General features: G+C 41.3%; 1 protein-coding gene across 2 annotated transcripts in view; it reads left to right on the top strand.

The window, feature by feature from the left end:
* The window catches only part of NISCH (nischarin), a 39,741-nt gene that overhangs the window by 2,077 nt on the left and 19,982 nt on the right, over nucleotides 1-17,682 (top strand). For both annotated transcript variants that reach the window (XM_056851667.1, XM_056851675.1), the window contains exons 2-9: nucleotides 5,482-5,565; nucleotides 8,239-8,421; nucleotides 9,323-9,371; nucleotides 10,436-10,599; nucleotides 12,312-12,407; nucleotides 13,895-13,990; nucleotides 16,164-16,316; nucleotides 16,624-16,692. In XM_056851667.1, coding sequence (XP_056707645.1) covers nucleotides 5,482-5,565; nucleotides 8,239-8,421; nucleotides 9,323-9,371; nucleotides 10,436-10,599; nucleotides 12,312-12,407; nucleotides 13,895-13,990; nucleotides 16,164-16,316; nucleotides 16,624-16,692 — 894 coding nt within the window. The remainder of the gene's footprint in view (nucleotides 1-5,481; nucleotides 5,566-8,238; nucleotides 8,422-9,322; nucleotides 9,372-10,435; nucleotides 10,600-12,311; nucleotides 12,408-13,894; nucleotides 13,991-16,163; nucleotides 16,317-16,623; nucleotides 16,693-17,682) is intronic.

Genomic DNA, 17,682 nt, shown 5'->3' with positions numbered 1-17,682 from the left:
GGACAGCATTAGATTAATTTAGTTTTTATTGGCAGTACTACTTGAGATTTTAAATTGTGGTCCTTTATGTGTTTTTTATCATTGTATTTACATTGTGAGCTGCCTTTGAGTTCCATGCGGTTAGAAAGGCAGCTAATAAAATGTTTTAAATAAATAAAATAAATAAATCTCATCCTCTAATAGCTTTGTGAAGTAGGTTGGGCTAAGGGGGAGCAATCGAGTGAAGGTGATCCAGTGAGCATAATGGCCAAGTGGGGACGCGGTCTACCTAGCCCTACCCTTACACCATACCTATTGTCTGATGAAAGTGTCCCCATGATAAAGCTGCTACAGCAGGCTCATGTGAATAAGAAGCAAAACATCATTTATGAGTTAATAATAAAATGAGTGTTGGCAATTGTATGTTTGACATCCCAGTAATTATCTTGGAAGATAATCAGTGATGCATATAATGTCCCACATTTCTGCTAATCTGTATGCCTTCTATTTTCTGAACTGTGTCTCTGGCGCATGTGGGAGAGGTTCTGCCAGAAAACTGTAATAGAAGGGAACCTCCAGTCTTTCATCTGGGGTTCTCCCCCAGTGCCTTTTCCTAGGGAACTACATAAAGGAATAGCACGGTTTTCTCCTGATTAAGAAACAAGTGTATGCTATTGTGTAAGAATTTTTTAAACAGGCGTTTTGGATGTATTTGCAAGCTTGCCAACCAACCAACTTCACAAAAGGGGACAAAGTCTACTACACTTAACAAGACAAAAAGAAAAATTTCTACAACAAATATAGATACTACAAGTGATATGGGAGACATCTCATTTCCCTCCCCTCCACTATTTCCTCTTTCTGTTCCCTGAAAGCCCTCATACTCTTTCCCCTTCTTTTGCTTCTCACCCTACAGCAAACTGACATCCTCTTTTTCCCTCCTTCTGGCAGCCCTCATATCCTCTCCCCTGACACTGCTTAATACTCTCCTTTTCAGCCATTCACCAACCTTTTATCAGCCTTTCATATTCAGCTGAATTTCTAATTTATTTACTGCATTTATGCCCCACCTTTCTCCAAAGTGGAAGTAGCTCACATTATTCTCCTCTTTATCCTCACAACAACATTGTGAGGAAGATTAGACTGAAAGTGACTGGTCCAAAATCACCCAGTAGACTGCCACAGCAAGATGAGGATTTGAACTTTGGTCCTAGATCCTACTCTGAAGCTCTAACCACTTTACAAAACTGGCTTCCATAAGGTGGCTACTGTTGAAAAGTAGCAAGCAGCCGGGCCTAGTTGAGTCATGTAAGCTGGGTGGTATCAAGTCACCTGGAGGTTGCTAGTAGGCATAGAGATACCAGCCTCCAGGTGAGATCTGGAATTACAGCTAAACTTCAGACAACAGAGGTCTGAAGAAAATGGCTGCTTTGGAGGGTGGACTCTATGACATTATATTCAGCTGAGGCCTCTCCCCTCCCCAAACCCTGCCCTCCTCCGACTTCACCACAAAATCTCCAGGAATTTCCCAACGTGGAGCTGGCCACCCTAGTCACGCCTGGCCCCAATGAGTTCTCTGTCAAAGGCCAAAACAACCCTGCAAAAGGGCCCTGCCTCCTCCCTCTGCCTTTTACTGAGGAGAACCAAGCCTGGAATGCATTGGTTGTCTAGCAAACTTTTCTGCAGTCCCAGAGGGTCCCCTGAGTCTACAGAAAAATCTGAAATGAACAAAGGGGGTTTAAATCTTGAGACCCCCCCCCCAAGGTTTGCAGAAAATCTGAAATTATTTACAAAATTACATTGGAGGCTTCAATTCCCCCCCCCCCAAACAAAAGGATTGTCTGTGCATGTACAGACAGTTCACCCACCTCTGTTGCCGTAGACTGGATGGTGACTTGGTGGCGGGAGCCACAGCGGGGAAGGGAGGCTGGGAGCTGTGCAGACCTCGTGGCTGCAGCCACATGGGTGGATGGGGTTTGGGAGCTACAGTAGGCCTGGTGGCAGAGGCCAGGAGACATGCTGGGTTCATTGGCATCGATGCTGGGAGGGCAGGAGCTGTTCTGGGCTTGCCAGCACCAGATGCAAGGGTTGGGGGTTTGGGGAGACCTGCTGGCCTTGCCAGCCTTAGTGTTGGTAGGAGGTAGTGGGGGGGGGGCAGAGCATGGTGGGCCTGGCAGTGGAGGCAGTGACCATGGTGTCTTGGCAACATGGAGGGAGGGTGGAAACACTGGGCTCACCAGCATCAATGTTGGTAGGGGGTGGGGGGCAGAAGCCGGGGACCGCAGAAGGCTCGCCGATGGTGGCTGTAACCATGGGAGGGCAGGTGCCACAATACGTGTGTGTGTGTGTGGGGGGGAATTCCTTAAATTTAAAGCCAGGGATGCAAGGGGCTCCTGGCAGTGACAGTAGGGGGATCCCCTTACGAGTATCGCAGGTCCCCACTTGTATTAACCTATTCCATTGAGATATTCAGAAAAAAATAGTAAAATAAACAGTCCTTTCCCATAAATGTGGTAAAGTCAGAAAGATGCTAAATCATGCATGGTGTTTCTAAAGCCATGATAGGAGTGAATTGGTTTTGGTGGTGTTTTTGTTTTTTTAAATCACTGTCTCAGAATTGTGAACACTAATGTGAAAGGAATGCCAGGCATGGATCTCTTAGTGCTTTAAGAATGAATGACTCACAGCCCACGTCTTAATAATGTAGGACTGTTATATTCACATGCTGTAATTGAAGTGTATGGGCTACATACAGACCAAGGGATCTTCAAATGCCATACATTTTTATGTTGCATTAATCATATATATATTTCCTGCTTCTGTGGCTTGCATGCTTCATAGTGCACATACATTGTTCCATACAGCTATACTGCCTTTAGTTGTAGTAGTGTTCAGGCATACTACTTCTTTCTTTATAATCCATTCTTTTGTCTAACTTTAGTGAAATACAAGACCTTGAAGTAGTGTTTAATGTACTGGAATAAATGTTTTGATGCAACATTTTTGAGCTATTGTGAGGAAGAGTCTTTTTATGATTCAAAAGCTTTCCTCTAGCATTCTGAGCATTAGCCATTTCAAATTAAACCTTGTCTCAGTTGCTCAGTGTTTTCTGTTCTGTGGGGTGCTTGAGAAATATTTTACTTTACTGCAGCACAAGTGTGGTTGGAAACAGGCTTGAATCCAGCTAGCTATTTCACTCCATCTCACCCAGTCCCCCTCCTTAATACAATCTCCAACCCATGTTACTTTTGTCTGTTGTCAAATGATCCTTAGTACAGCCTGGGTGTGTGTGTTGAAGAGTATCTTTCCTTTCTTCATCAGTAGAAAAGCTGGTTGGATCCAACCCAAGCTATATTACCATATTGGGCTGTATGTTCAAGGTGTTTCTGCAGTTTCCCCATTATTGAATGACTTCAATCTATCCAAGGCACTGTTGGATCTTGTGCAGTATTCAAATGCCAAACATGCTAGCAATTTTTCAATGCTTAACTTGTATGAGTTAAATTACTTAGTTGATGGATTTCTTACAGCATCTTTTTATACTCAGCACTGTTATCCAGTATCATTATGTCCCCCTTGAAATCCTGTGTGAGAACTGATTTTGACTGTTCTCAATAGCTAAATTTGGCATAGTGTTTAAAGATAACTAGTAAGTAAATCTCTCAGCGGGCTCACCAGCCCAGATCGAGAGTGGGATCTGCCTCAGCTGGCTAGCTGGCTGAATAAGAGCTCTCAAGGGGCTGGATCCGCCCCCTGGGCCTTATGTTTGACACCCCTGCACTACACCATGCTGGCTCTCATTAACCCAGCGGAAGATTTCTGTGAATGGAAGGGAAGGTAATTCTCACTGATTCTCCCCCATGCTGTTCCTGGTGGTCCTCTCCTCCAGAGGCAGCATTTAAGGATGGATTTCAGGCTGCAGTGGGAGGTGGAAGTAAGATTCTTCATGGGCAGAAATCACTGGTGGATCGAAGCCAGAAGGTTAGGGTGTACTGCACTGAACTTTGACCAACTTGAGGTTTTGTGAGTCTTCCACTGAGCCTCCTCTGCTCTCTGTGTGTGTTAAGTGCCATCAAGTCGCTTCCGACTCATGGTGACCCTATGAATGAAAGTCCTCCCAAAATGTTCTATCTTTGACAGTCTTGCTCAGATCTTGCAAATTGAAGGCTGTGGCTTCCTTTATTGAGTCAATCCATCTCTTGTTGGGTCTTCCTCTTTTCCTGCTGCCCTCAACCTTTCCTAGCATGACTGTCTTTTCCAGTGTCTCTTGTCGTCTCATGACATGACCAAAATATGATAGCCTCAGTTTAGTCATTTTAGCTTCTAGGGTCAATTCAGGCTTGATTTGATCTATAACCCACTGATTTGTTTTTTTGGCTGTCCACGGAATCCGTAACACTCTCCTCCAACACCACATTTCAAAGGAATCTATTTTCTTCCTATCAGCTTTCTTCACTGTCCAGATTTCACACCCATGCATAGTAATAGGGAATACGATGGCATGAATTAATCTAGTCTTGGTGGCCAGTGACACATCCTTACACTTCAAAATCTTTTCTAGCTCCTTCATGGCTGCCCTTCCCAGTCTCAATCTCCTGATTTCTTGGCTGCAGTCTCCCTTTTGGTTGATGGTGGAACCAAGGAATAGAAGGTCTTGAACAATTCTCTGCTGCGAGGCACTGTCAAATCTTCATTGGGCTAGATAGGAAAGAAGGCTCAAAGTGGTTCAGTGGGGATAGGTCTGCTGTTCCGTGCAAGAGGTTTTGTGTCATGGAGTCATATTTCTCACCAAAACCCTATTGAAAAGTTTGTGGCATCGCTGCCAAGAATTCTTGTTGTGTTACAAGTAAACAATGATGATCCACAACACACAGTGCAGCTGCTGTAGTATACTCATTATGGGGAAAACTATTGCTTCTTTGTTTAACTCATTTTCTTGTTTTTACTATTTATTTGGTTTAGATTTTGGGGGGAGTAATCCTGAACAGGTCTGTTCATAAGTAATGGTCATTTTATTCATCAGACCTTCCTCTCAGGACAACAACTTTAGGATTACATTTTTCTTATAGTGCTGTCCTGAGCTTAGAATGTCATTTTAAGACTGTTAAGTAAATACACAAACTCATAACTGTTTGTACACTAGTTTTCACATTGGTGCATTAAAGTGGGATTGACTTTGGGGCTTCATACTGTGTTCTGTTCCATAGAATGTTCTGTGGAGACTCTCCTAACTTTGCCAAGGCCGTAGTTGGTTTATCTTAAAATGATCCCAAGAAACAATAGCTGAATATTTGGAAATAGGCTGCTCTGGGCATCTGAGCTTGGTTACACTGCTTGTATGTCCTTAAAGTGCATATCCCATGCATGAATTTTGCATACTAGACTTGGTTTAACTTATTTAGAGATGAATAACATCATGCACATATGGGAGGGATCTTATGAATATGCATACACTAGAACTCTTGGTTTTCTATATCAGTTAGAGGTCTGTGTTTCATTTAGGTATATATCATTCAAGTGAGCGTTGGGAGCCATCAGTGGCTAGTCAAACATCGATACAGCGACTTCCACGACCTACATGAAAAGGTAAATATTCTATTCTTAAAATGTTAACTGGTCTAGGCACTCGGCCAGTTGTGTTGCAATGAATGTCCTTCTGTATCACGATGTTCTGGCATGCTTCATATACCTGTATAATAAGGAATGTGAACTGAATAAATAAAGAATACTCTCACTTTAAAAAAAGGTAAAGGTCCCCTGTGCAAGCACCGGGTCATTCCTGACCCATGGGGTGACGTCCCATCCTGACGTTTCCAAGGCAGACTTTTTTTGCAGGGTGGTTTGCCAGTGCCTTCCCCAGTCATCTTCCCTTTACCCCCAGCAAGCTGGGTACTCATTTGACTGACCTCGGAAGGATGGAAGGCTGAGTCAACCTTGAGCCGGCTACCTGAAACCAACTTCCGTTGGGATCGAACTCAGGTCGTGAGCAGAGCTTTTGACTGCAGTACTGCAGCTTAACACTCTGTGCCACGGGACTCCTCTCACTTAATTATTAGTTATTAATTATTTGCTTCATTTATATCCCATCTTTCTCCCCAGTGGGAACTCAAAGCAGTTTACCTCATTCTCCTCTCCTCCATTTTAGCCTCACAACCACCCTGTGAGATAAATTGGGCTGAGAGTATATGACTGGGCAAAACCATTCACTCAAGTTTTTGTTTTATTTTTGATGATGTTCTCCATGATAGGAAAGCTGGTGTGCTTATAAAAAGCTAGATCCGAGGTCCCCAACATGTCATCCACCCACCAACACTTTTTCTTGTGCCCAACAACACCTTTTCTTGTATCCACCAAGTGTTTTTAGGAAGTGGGTGAGCCAGGTAGGGCTTTTGCCCAGAAAGGCTTCTGACTGACTTCTGCATATTTGATTGGCTCTCCAGATTTTTTAAAATGTTGCTTTAGCAGTATCTGCCACCTAAGCACAAAAATGTGTGTTGTATTACTGAACCTAAGCTGTGACAATCATTTTGTGGCTGGCTCTGCCTCCTGTGGCAGCCATTTTGTTGCTGCACCCACCATGCCGTGTCAGAATTCCAAGTGTCCCTGGAGGCTCAGAAAGGTTGGGAACCTCTGAGCTAGATATGATTTGTGTGGTGAGAGTAAGCATTGTCTAGTACAGGGGTTCCCAACCCTTTCAAGCCTGCAGAATTCAACACAGGGTGGTGGGTGAAATTACAAAATGGCTGCCATAGGAGGTGGAACCAGCCACAAAATGTTAGGAAGTGAGGTTATGTATAACTGTAATAGTAACTCTTCAATATTTCAGTCAAAAGTTCTGGATACTTTTTAAAATGAATGCACACAAAAATAGTGAAGATCCTTGTGCTTGGAGGCAGCTGTTGCTGAAGCAATTTTTAAAAAACTGAGACCCTGCAGGGCAAAAGCCCCACCTTGCCCTGCCCACTTTGTAAAGACACTTGGTGGATGCTGGGAAAGGTGTTAGCAGGCTCCATGGTGCCTTCAGGCACCATGTTGGGCACCCCTGGCCTGGTATCTTCTGATACTTAACTATGTGTTCCAGGCTCACAGAGGTAATAAAACTTCATTATCTATAAAATCTGGAAGTTTCATTTGAAGTCATTTACAGTTGCTGGATACTGGATCTCTTGCTTGTCAAAGATTAAAAATGGTTGAACCATATAGTAAAAATGACACACAAGTTACATGTGGGGCATTCAGTAGTTTTGGAAGAGAAACGGTTAATGTACTCTGATAATGCTTAGAGCTTCCCATAAAACAAAATTAAAAAGGAGCTCAATAGCACCATACAAAAGGCTAACAACATTTATCCCTGCATAAAGAAGCATCCGCTGTGCTGATGGAAGAGACAGGAAGGGTGATCTTTACCTCCTTCTCCATCCCCACTGCATCCTCCTGACACACATAGCTTTTACTCCGCTCATGTCCCTGAATTCCAGGAATAAACTTTCCCAGGGTCAGCAGTGGTTCCTGGGGGGAGGGGAGGCAAGGAAGATCCACGAACCTTGTGCTGGATCCAGCCCTATGTTTTTTTTTCTTTAATGTCTTTAGTTACAAGTAAAAATCACACTTTTTTTCTTTTTGTGAAATTGGCATCCCAAACTCCCCCATAGAAAAAGCCTAAGATGGATATATGATTACAAAGATGCAAGTAGAATGTGGGGCAGTTACTAAAACAAGCTGGATTCCTAAGACTTTTCACTATGGTCAGCGCATATTGGACTAGGTGGCCAGGGAACTGCCTGTGATTACTAAATTAATGAACTGCCTGTGATTACTAAATTAATGAAATTTTTGGGTGGTAGGAAGATTAAACATTTCCATTTTCCGGTTGGTGGTAGAAGTTAAAGATGCTTATGTCCTTGTTGGGGAGGGAGAAATAAGGCTGAAGATTTGAACTCCCCATTAAAGTGTAGTAACTTGGGATCTGGGCCAGCTTGAGTAAATTCCACCCCTAATAAAATAGAGGTCCTTGTGCAGCCCATGAACCATATTATAAACAGCTACTTTTGACAGCTGAAATGGCATTTGATCTAGTTTGTTACAAATTCATCTTCCATAATACTAAGATTTCCCCTTCTTGCCAAAATAAAAGATTGTGTTTTAATTTAGTCCTATTTCTATTTAGTTCTTTCTTAGTGTTTTAGTGTAAACATTTTAACAATATATTTCTCAAAGTTCTGCTTGAAACTAAAGAATTAAATATGGCATTTTTTCCAGCTTGTTTCAGAGAAGAAGATAGATAAGAATCTCCTGCCTCCTAAGAAGATTATTGGCAAAAATTCCAAAAGCTTGGTGGAAAAAAGACAGAAGGAACTGGAAGTCTATCTACAGACTCTCCTTGTCAGATTTCCCTTAGCTGCACCCAAAGTATTGTCTCACTTCTTACACTTTCATTTATATGTAAGTTGCATCTTACAGGTTTTAATGTAGTTCGCATGATTCAATCTACTTTTATTCTGACAAGTTGCATCCTGGGCAACCTGCAAATGGAAGCCATGTTTCCCTTGTTGCCTTGTGAGCATGGATGCACACCAAAAGTAAAAAATAGCCCACGGCCACTGCACGTGTGTGCACACATACACGCACACACATATTCCAGTGCCTAGGAATCTAGCCTAGTGAGATAAAGGCAACCTTTGAAACATGGTAAACTAAGCCCACCCCCCATTTTGGTTAGAAATAAAAACCCCAGTCTGTAGGTTTCCTGTTCCCCATTTAGATTCCCTTTGTCTTGTGGCTTAATCTTCTCTTATTCCACAGCAGTACTTTTCAATAATATTTTAGGTTAGTCCACTTAGTAGGTCAGTCCATTTTACTAGGCACACAGGTCTGGTTGGTTCTCCACCCAAGCAGCTGAGGTGAGATGCTGAGGAAGCAGCAATGCTGCTGGGGTTGGCAGTACGGGAACTGGTGATGAACATGACTTAATGCTCATCACTACTTCCTGTACCTACACAGCCACCAGCCCAGGTGGAGGCTAGTCCCTGAGATGCTGGCTGCACTGCTAGGCATCAGCTTGCTCCCAGTGCGTCTAGGCAAGTACGACCTTTATTTCCTTCTCCCTTTTTTTTGCTAGCAGACCAACATCTTCACAGGTATGGGTTGCTTTTTTGGCACTTCACCAGAATGGTTGTTTATCCTGTTTTAGATCCTTTTAATCATAATTGTGTGTAACAGATTACTGTTGAATTCATGTTTAAGATGTGCTAAATCCTTTATGTCCCTGAAGGTATTGTCATATTAACTACTGGCAGATGCTTAATCACTGGCCTTCTTTATCTCAATGTCTTGTTCTTTGCAGGAAATCATTGGGATCACAGCTGCGCTGGCTGAAGAACTCTTCCACAAAGGTATTTTAGGCTTCTAAATTTATTACTGTCTGTAGCCATTTTTCACTAAGTTTATAGTCACTTTAGAGATGGTGCTGAACAATCAAAGCATGCTTTTACTTTAATGTATTGGAAAATACTTATACTGCTGTGGTGTTATCACTATAAATGATATTAGTTGGTATAAGATGGCTAGGTGCAAGTATATTGTGAGGTGGTGGAACTCTTGCTAGAAAGGAGGGATGTTAAGACTCAGATTCCATTTCAGGGAGATGCTTGTGAAGTCTTTGTCCAAAATGTCATTGTATTTCCTTTTGACTTTGTTGTTACATATGCAGTGAATTGTCACTCTGGTATCAGACATGCTCTGTGAGCCAGTGTTTAATGGTTGTTTCGGATGACAGCTAGGAAGACTGAAATTTAAATCCCCACTTTGTTTGTGATGTTGGAGCATTTATTTGGCCTATCATACTTCACAGGGATGTGAGGACAAAATAGGAGTAGAGACCCATATATGCCATCCTGAGCTTATGGAAAATTTAGTAATAACAATAAACATGGAGATACTGGTGAGAAAATGCCCAAAGTATTTTTTGCTTTATAAACTGCTCAGTCAGGCATATAATTTCCATTTTATTGGTTTGGTTCCAAAAATCCATCAAAAGAAGGTATGTGAGTTTCTGCCATCACTTCATTCCAGCAATCCCTTTCAACACCCACAAAGATGGTTCCTGGTAGTGCAGAACCTGCATGGAAGAGCAGCCACTGAGGAGCATTGGGTGGCTGACTGAGGAGGGGGAAGGGGCTAAAATTGTCCATCCTCCCTCTTTTATCAGCAGAACTGCCCTTGTGGTAGATGTATGATTTTGCCTCCTCTTCACTGGAGTCCCCTTCCAAACCCTGTGGCTGTTTTTCTGTGCACGTCTCATAACTCGAACAGTCAGCTTTCTGAGGTTAGAAGAGACAGCTGTGGGGAGGGGAATCAGAAAATCCACGTCCACTTCTGCTGATGAGTTGCTATGTCCAAGCTCTTGTTGTTAGTAGTGTAGGTGAATGCTTGCTAAATCTGTACTTCTGCTTTTCAGGGGAGCAGTTGCTTATGGCTGGAGAAGTCTTTACCATTAGACCTTTGCAGTTATATGCTGTAACTCAACAGCTGCGTCAGGGAAAACCTACGTGTGCAAATGGAGATGCCAAAACTGATTTAGGTCACATTCTGGATTTCACATGTAGACTCAAATATTTAAAGGTAAAAGTACTCTATTTTTGAGTATCTCACTTGTTCTTAGCTTTCGCCACATCAGAATAAACTGACACAACTCTTAGATTTTAAAAAGCTGTCTTAACATCTGAGGTTAAAGTAAATATACCATGACTATTTTTTCATGCCTTTCTAAAATAAATATACCATGACTATTTTTTCATGCCTTTTTAATATAGTATACAGTTTAAGGATGTGCACTTGAAAAAAATTGGTATATTTTGGGTTTTGGAACGGCCATAAATACCAGTATTCTGGGTTATTTGGGTCCCCCAATACCTTTTAGATATTCAGATTTTCTTTCACAATTCTGAAATTTTGGGGTCTATAATTCCCTATGGAGAATTTTCCCCAGGGGGCTGCAGTGGCTGTTTATCAAACTAATTATACCAGAATTACTGGGAACCTAGTCCAAGCCGTGGATTGGATCAAGGAATCCAGGTCTACGGGCCCCTCAACAAAGTGCCTCCAGCCATCCTGCTTGTCTCCATTGTTTACTATGGGGGGAAAATTCCATGCTTTCTCCAAGGTAAAGAAGTCAATAGCCAAACAGATAAAAGCAAGCAACTGTTGGCCAAAAGCCTCCAAATGCAAACAGAACCAATAAACTGAACAGAACCAATGTTAAACTAGAGAATCCCAGGAGAACTACAGGCCAATGTGGCAAAGCCCAATAGAACGAATGTCAAACTGGAAAATCCAAGCCAAACTAACCTAGCAAGACCTGGCAACAAGTCATTGATGCAGGCACACAGTGAAATGGAAGAAATACAGTCCTGGAGCCTTAAAATGCTGGCCCAAAATATTCCTGAATATTTCTTTGATTTTTTGGGGACTAATTTACCAATATCCCAAAAAATCCCAAATACCTTCCGAATTATTGATATGATATTTTTTGATATATATTCAGACCAGAAATATCCAAATGTGCATCCCTAATACATATGTCTCTTTTTTCCTGCTCATTGGAGTGACTGTGGTAACCTGTTCTAGTTTATGTTTGTCCAGCAGTAGGGAAGAGGGACAATATGTACAAAATCTTCGTCTGATACTCATATGGCTGTGATGCGCACACTTAATTTCAATATTGCAAGTAAACCCATATCCTTCAGGGGAGTTAAGCATACATGTAAGAGCCAATTCACATTTCCCATTTAAGATGTTTACGATGTTCATAAAAGGAGATGTCTCATCACAGAAGTGGCTTGTGTTTGGAGTGGTTCATTCTCTTAGTGAGGACTTTCATATGTATGAATTGGCCTTTCAAGTTCCTAGATTTTTATACCCCTTACAGACTAAAACCTGAATCACAGTTCCTTATTCAGGACAGTAATTTTGATAGAATAATACTTCACTGCAAACTGTATGTTCCAGAACAGTTCAGATCTAGGATTTTATTTTTAAAATCTTAAGAATAACTGTCTGCTTTCTTTGTAAAAAGGAAAGTGTCCTTTCAGCACTGTATAGGAACATATGCAAGCACAAGTGGCAGCCTTAGTTTAGATGTTTGTTACATCTTTAGAAATGTGCTGATAAGTTCTCAGTAGTACATTGTGTACAAATGTAGTAACTAGTAGATTCTACTTAGAACACTTGGCAGAAGGGTGGCTGTAAACATTTGTGGGTCATAATTTCACGGACGCTCAGTTTGGTAAACATGCATATTTCTGTGCATTTAATACCTTAATTTCTGTTGTTAGATAAATGGTGCAGGTGGACCTTTTGGAACTAGTAACATTCAGGAACATCTTCTGCCTTTTGACCTATCAATATTTAAATCTCTTCATCAGATACAGGTATGGTTGAAAAAGAGCTTGGTATATACTTTTAGGAGCCCCGTGGCGCAGAGTGTTAAGCTACAGTACTGCAGTCAAAAGCTCTGCTCACGACCTGAGTTCGATCCCGACAGAAGTCGGTTTCAGGTAGCCGGCTCAAGGTCGACTCAGCCTTCCATCCTTCCGAGGTCGGTCAAATGAGTACCCAGCTTGCTGGGGGTAAAGGGAAGATGACTGGGGAAGGCACTGGCAAACCACCCCGCAAACAAAGTCTGCCTAGAAAACGTCGGGATGTGACGTCTCCCCATGGGTCAGGAATGACCCGGTGCTTGCACAGGGGACCTTTACCTTTATATACTTTTCTAAAACATATTCAAATGCAGGCTTTCCAGATGTCATTCTTTGTGATTACTGTATGTTGTGCTATTTTTATCCTCATTATGTAAATAGATAAAGCTGCTGTCTACTGAATCAGGTCATTGGTCTATCTATGTCACATGAACACATGAAGCTGCCTTATACTGAATCAGACCCTTGGTCCATCAAAGTCAGTACTGTCTACTCAGACCGGCGGCAGCTCTCCAGGGTCTCAGGCAGAGGTCTTTCACATCACCTACCTGCCTAGTCCCTTTAACTGGAGATGACAGGGATTGAACCTGGGACCTTCTGTATGCCAAGCAGATGCTCTACCACTGAGCCACAGCCCCTCCCAGCATGTCAGTATGCCTGTTCTTACATGTATCAGCTTTCAAAGCCTCAGGGCTGATTCAGATGTTACAAGTCCTCTTAGTTATGGTGAGGACTTTTTGTCATATGTGTGCTGGGAACTTAATTCCCAGACATAAGTACACCCAATTTGAAACAGGTCAGTTGCACAAAGGGAGAGAAGGTCTCAGCTCCTCACACATACACACACTTTTTTCCAACTTGAAATGGCCCCGTGAAAGCTGCTGTTGGCCCTATTGGGGAAAATTACATGTAGTCATTGGTATATGTTAGTTTCCCCAACAAGCAAATGGTGACTCCTTGGGGCTGTTTCAGGTTGGGGATATGGTTCAGGGTGGGGACAGAAGGATTAAGCTCCTTTTTCCTGCATGTTGCACTACCAGTCTACGTTGGGCCTATGGACACCTGTGAATTAAGTTCCCAGTGGGGAAGTGCCATCTTTCAGTAATCCACATATATGTTTGTGCTTTTATTCTTTTCTCTTTCTTCCCCAGGAATTACATGGTGTTCAAGTGTCCTTCCCCCCACCACCCCCAATTCACATAAACAAATCTTGGTGACTGTATAAAGTCAGTTGCTTGGTCATTCTCTTTCTAATATTTATGGAAAGTTGATTTTAGGCAGTATTGCTAAGATATTATTCACTGTTCATGTAACAGAGTCCTACCTGTCACTGTCACCTGTCACTGTCACATCATACTGTATCAGATCGGAGTTTTGCTTACAAATACTGCTGTTTTATCTTTCTTCCATGTTGTTTTTTAAAATAAAAAAACCAACAGATAAATCACTGTGGAGCAAAGCTTGTTAAAGGGCTGACAACTTCAAAGCATACTTTAGCGACGTTGAGTGTTCAGTTTTCAGCAACTTCAATGATGGTAAGACTGAAATTTTAACCAAATGCATGTTAACCATATGGGTTGGATTCTGAAAACTCCCAGTGGAAGGCACTGAGGGTCCAGGATCTCCCCCCCCCCGGAGTTTATTCTAGGAGTTGAGGGACTAATAGTAATGTGGGTCAGGAAGCTGTAGTGGGGAGAGGAAGGGAAGAAGAGAGCCCATTTTGCCTCTTGAATGAGTGTAGCTCCACTCACAAAAGAGGAGGAGTGGAGCAATTTTGCACTCTCCCACTGCAGGTGCCTGACTATTAATCCATGCAGGTCAACTGACCCTAGGAACAACCTTTCCCAGGGTCAGAAACGCCTTTGGTAGGGGGGAGGCAGGGAAGATTGTGCAGTCCTTATGTTTGTAGGTCATGGGTTGTAACCCATTATGTATTCTGTATACAGTTTTGCCCTAATAATATATATATATGTGTGTGTGTGTGTAAAGCAACTTCCTGAATTTCCTCTTTTTGAAAGCCATGGCCAGAATCCAAAGAGATACTTAAGACCATAGTAGGAGCTTGGGTTGGCCCAGTGGAATTTTTCACTTTTAAACAGCAATATGTATCCCCTGCCCCTACAGTATCATTAATTCCTTTCCAAACCCATCAGCTTCAAGAACAGTTTGCTATGCAGGAAGGGGCATGGCTCAAGTCTAAAGCCCTTTCTTGGGCTTATGGGACTAGTTTCACAGATTTTTGGATCCCGGTCAATATATTAAAGGCAGGCAGGAGGTGTGACGTAGCATGTATGTGAAGGGAGTGATGTGAACTAATTGGTCTAGGAATTGTGGGGAGGAGAGGAGGAATTGAGAAAATGTTATAATTAAGCCTGGGACAGGAATGAATAGAATAAGGAGCTAGAGCGCCCTATTTTGCGAAAGCAATGGGATATGGCCTTAAAGCTTATACCTGCTCTCTCCATGGATCTTAAGCTGAGACTTATTCAGCAAAAAATTATGTTCAAGATATACTGGACACAACGACTCTTTAGAAAAGGAATGAGTAAAGTGAATAATTGTTGGCATTGTAACTCAGCAGACACATCTCTTAAACATATGTTTTGAGCATGTCTAGTCATTTGGTTTTTCTGGGAAGTTACTACTCATATCAATTTTGTATTAGAATGTTAATTAATTTTTGAGGATGTCTGTGTCCTTTTAAACTATTTGCCTGTCTCATGGAGGCTAACGGATGGTCAGTGAAAATGACTTCTATTACAACACTGGAAAGATAAAAGCCCACCTCTGGTAAATCAGTGGATTGAGGGCCTTACAGCTCTTTCAGTATTTGAATGTGCAGCATATAAACGGCAATTGTGCATGGACTTATTTTTAGATGTTTGGAAATCATTTATAGAAACTTATTTCTGGATCCACCACCACTGTTGTTATATTTTTGCCTTTATGTATATTCTTAAGTTTTTTTCTTTGTTTCCCCCCCTGTTTTTTTAAGGAAATAAAGAGAAAAAAATTAAGCCTGAGACTTTGGGGGAAGGAGATAGGGGTCAGAAATATAATAGGTAATACTTGTTATGAGGTATATGATAAAATGTGTATGTTAAAAACCCAAGCCTGAAATTTTTTATAAATAGAATCATGTATTTATAAAATTTCATTAAAAATAGTGCACATCCTGTGGTCCAGTTTTTCTTTCATTAGATTTTTTCTTTAAACAATAGAACGCAAGCAAATGCATAAATTATTTAAATTGATCATCAAAATCCAGGTTATTATTTTAATAGGAAGTACAATACTGAAGTGAAATAGTTATTTTGTATACCAGCATCAGAAACACTTTGGTCTAGTTATTGGTCACAGTCCATTACGTATCCTAATTTGATTATATGTAGCTTTTAACATTGTTCAGCCATTTATCCAAAAGTAATGGTGTCCTGTAAGCATGTTTTAGGGAGATGTCATAGAGTTTTGCAGCTCAGTTGCAAGCACTTTCCTTCACAAGTGTCTCCTGCTGAACTCAGTGAAGTTTATTTCCAAGTACATCTGTATAGGATTGCACCCTTAATCTTTCATGCCTGTTTCTGCTTGTAATAATTAGTAATTATTTTCTGAGCTAAAACTTTAAGTAGAAAGAAATTTTTAAAAAATCATGAAATGTTGTAAAGAACAAAGTTGTGTTAAACATTTTCCTATGTGTGTCCTGCACAGGAGGTCCTGGTGCCTGAGGCCTTTGAATTTGACCAGTGGGAGCCAGAGGGCGCACCTTCAAGTTGTCCTGTTACAGCAGTTATTCCAATGTGGAAAACATTAACAACTTTAGATATGAGTCACAATAGCATATCTCAAATTGATGATTCTGTGGTAAGACTTCATTATAAATGTCTTGAAAGGTTAGGGTAATAAAGGGGAAAGTATGAGTGTTGCTTAAAGATACTTTCACTTTGAAGGGATCAAGGGTTTTGAACATTGGCTTGCTTCAAATAGCTTGTTTGGTCCCTGCCAAAGGGCTTGGGGGTGCTTAATGGATTGCCCCTATGACAAACTGCTTTGGAAACTTCCTGCAATTTTAGAAGGGGTTTGCTGTCTGCGAAACCCATATTAAGTACCAGTCATATGGCTATTTGTATCAAGGCCAGTTGGTATAAAGGCACTCTTTTCTTTGTTCTAGAAACTAATGCCGAAGATAGAGTTCTTGGATTTGAGCCACAATGACGTACCGCTAGTGGAGAACTTGCAGGTTGGTTTTATATTTATGGGGATTTTTACCATTCTCTTTATTTTGAGATGAATGTTACTTTTTGTTGGAAAATGGTATAACTGCCAAGATTACCAAAGCTGTAACAATAAAGATTAATTGTAGTAATGTCCACTGCATGTAATATATTGTAGAATCTTTTCATTGGTTGCATTCTCTGTTTCTTCTCCTTTCCCTGTGAGCTCATCTAAGACTGCTGGTCTGTACTTAAGACATGTAGATTCTGGGCTGGGTCCAAAGTACCAACAGCAAATAGAACTTTTCTGCTTACCCTTCCAGAACAGGGGACCTTTGGGAATGGCATTGGGGCATGATGGAGAGGGGCATTGCTGAAAATCAGCTTTTGTGCTGGTGGAAATACCACTGTGCTTGTAAAACATGAGGCCTGAATCTAATTCATTATAATTTACTTTCCTTGCCAAGATTCACTGAGCAATATTGGCCTGTAAAGCTAAGCATTTTCCATTTATATCCATGTAGCAGAAGGGGAAGATTAAATGTCTTGTCTTTCTAAAAGTGCTGCTACTGCACAGTAGAATCTTGTCTGTCTTACAGCATGATTTCAGTAGATAGTACTTGAGATTAGCACTCTTAAATATACATTTGGTAAGAATACAACAACTTGATTGCTAAGGCCTGTACTGTCAGGAATGTTATAACACAGCTCTGTGACGTCTTATGCCAGTAAATTAGTATTTGGATGTCTAGCATTTTGAGTTTTGTGGTGTCAGAGACAAAACTTAACGAAGGCACTTTGCCTAATTACAGGAGGTGGCTTACAACAAAAAACTGAACACAGTACTTTTTCCTGACACAGAAATTAACAGATATATTGGAAAACAAAATCTTTAAAATGTACATATATAAGGGGAAGTTAAGTTAAGTTACACTGACAAGGACGTGTCAGTACATATGGTAGCTTCCAGTATTTTTATCTCCTCTCAGCTGCTGTTGGCACTTAATAGTAAGGAA

This window comes from Euleptes europaea, chromosome 1 (assembly GCF_029931775.1).
Source record: "Euleptes europaea isolate rEulEur1 chromosome 1, rEulEur1.hap1, whole genome shotgun sequence".
Classification (NCBI taxonomy): domain Eukaryota; kingdom Metazoa; phylum Chordata; class Lepidosauria; order Squamata; family Sphaerodactylidae; genus Euleptes; species Euleptes europaea.
The sequence above is the reverse complement of the archived record's forward strand: the minus strand, read 5'-3'. Positions and strand labels throughout refer to the sequence as shown.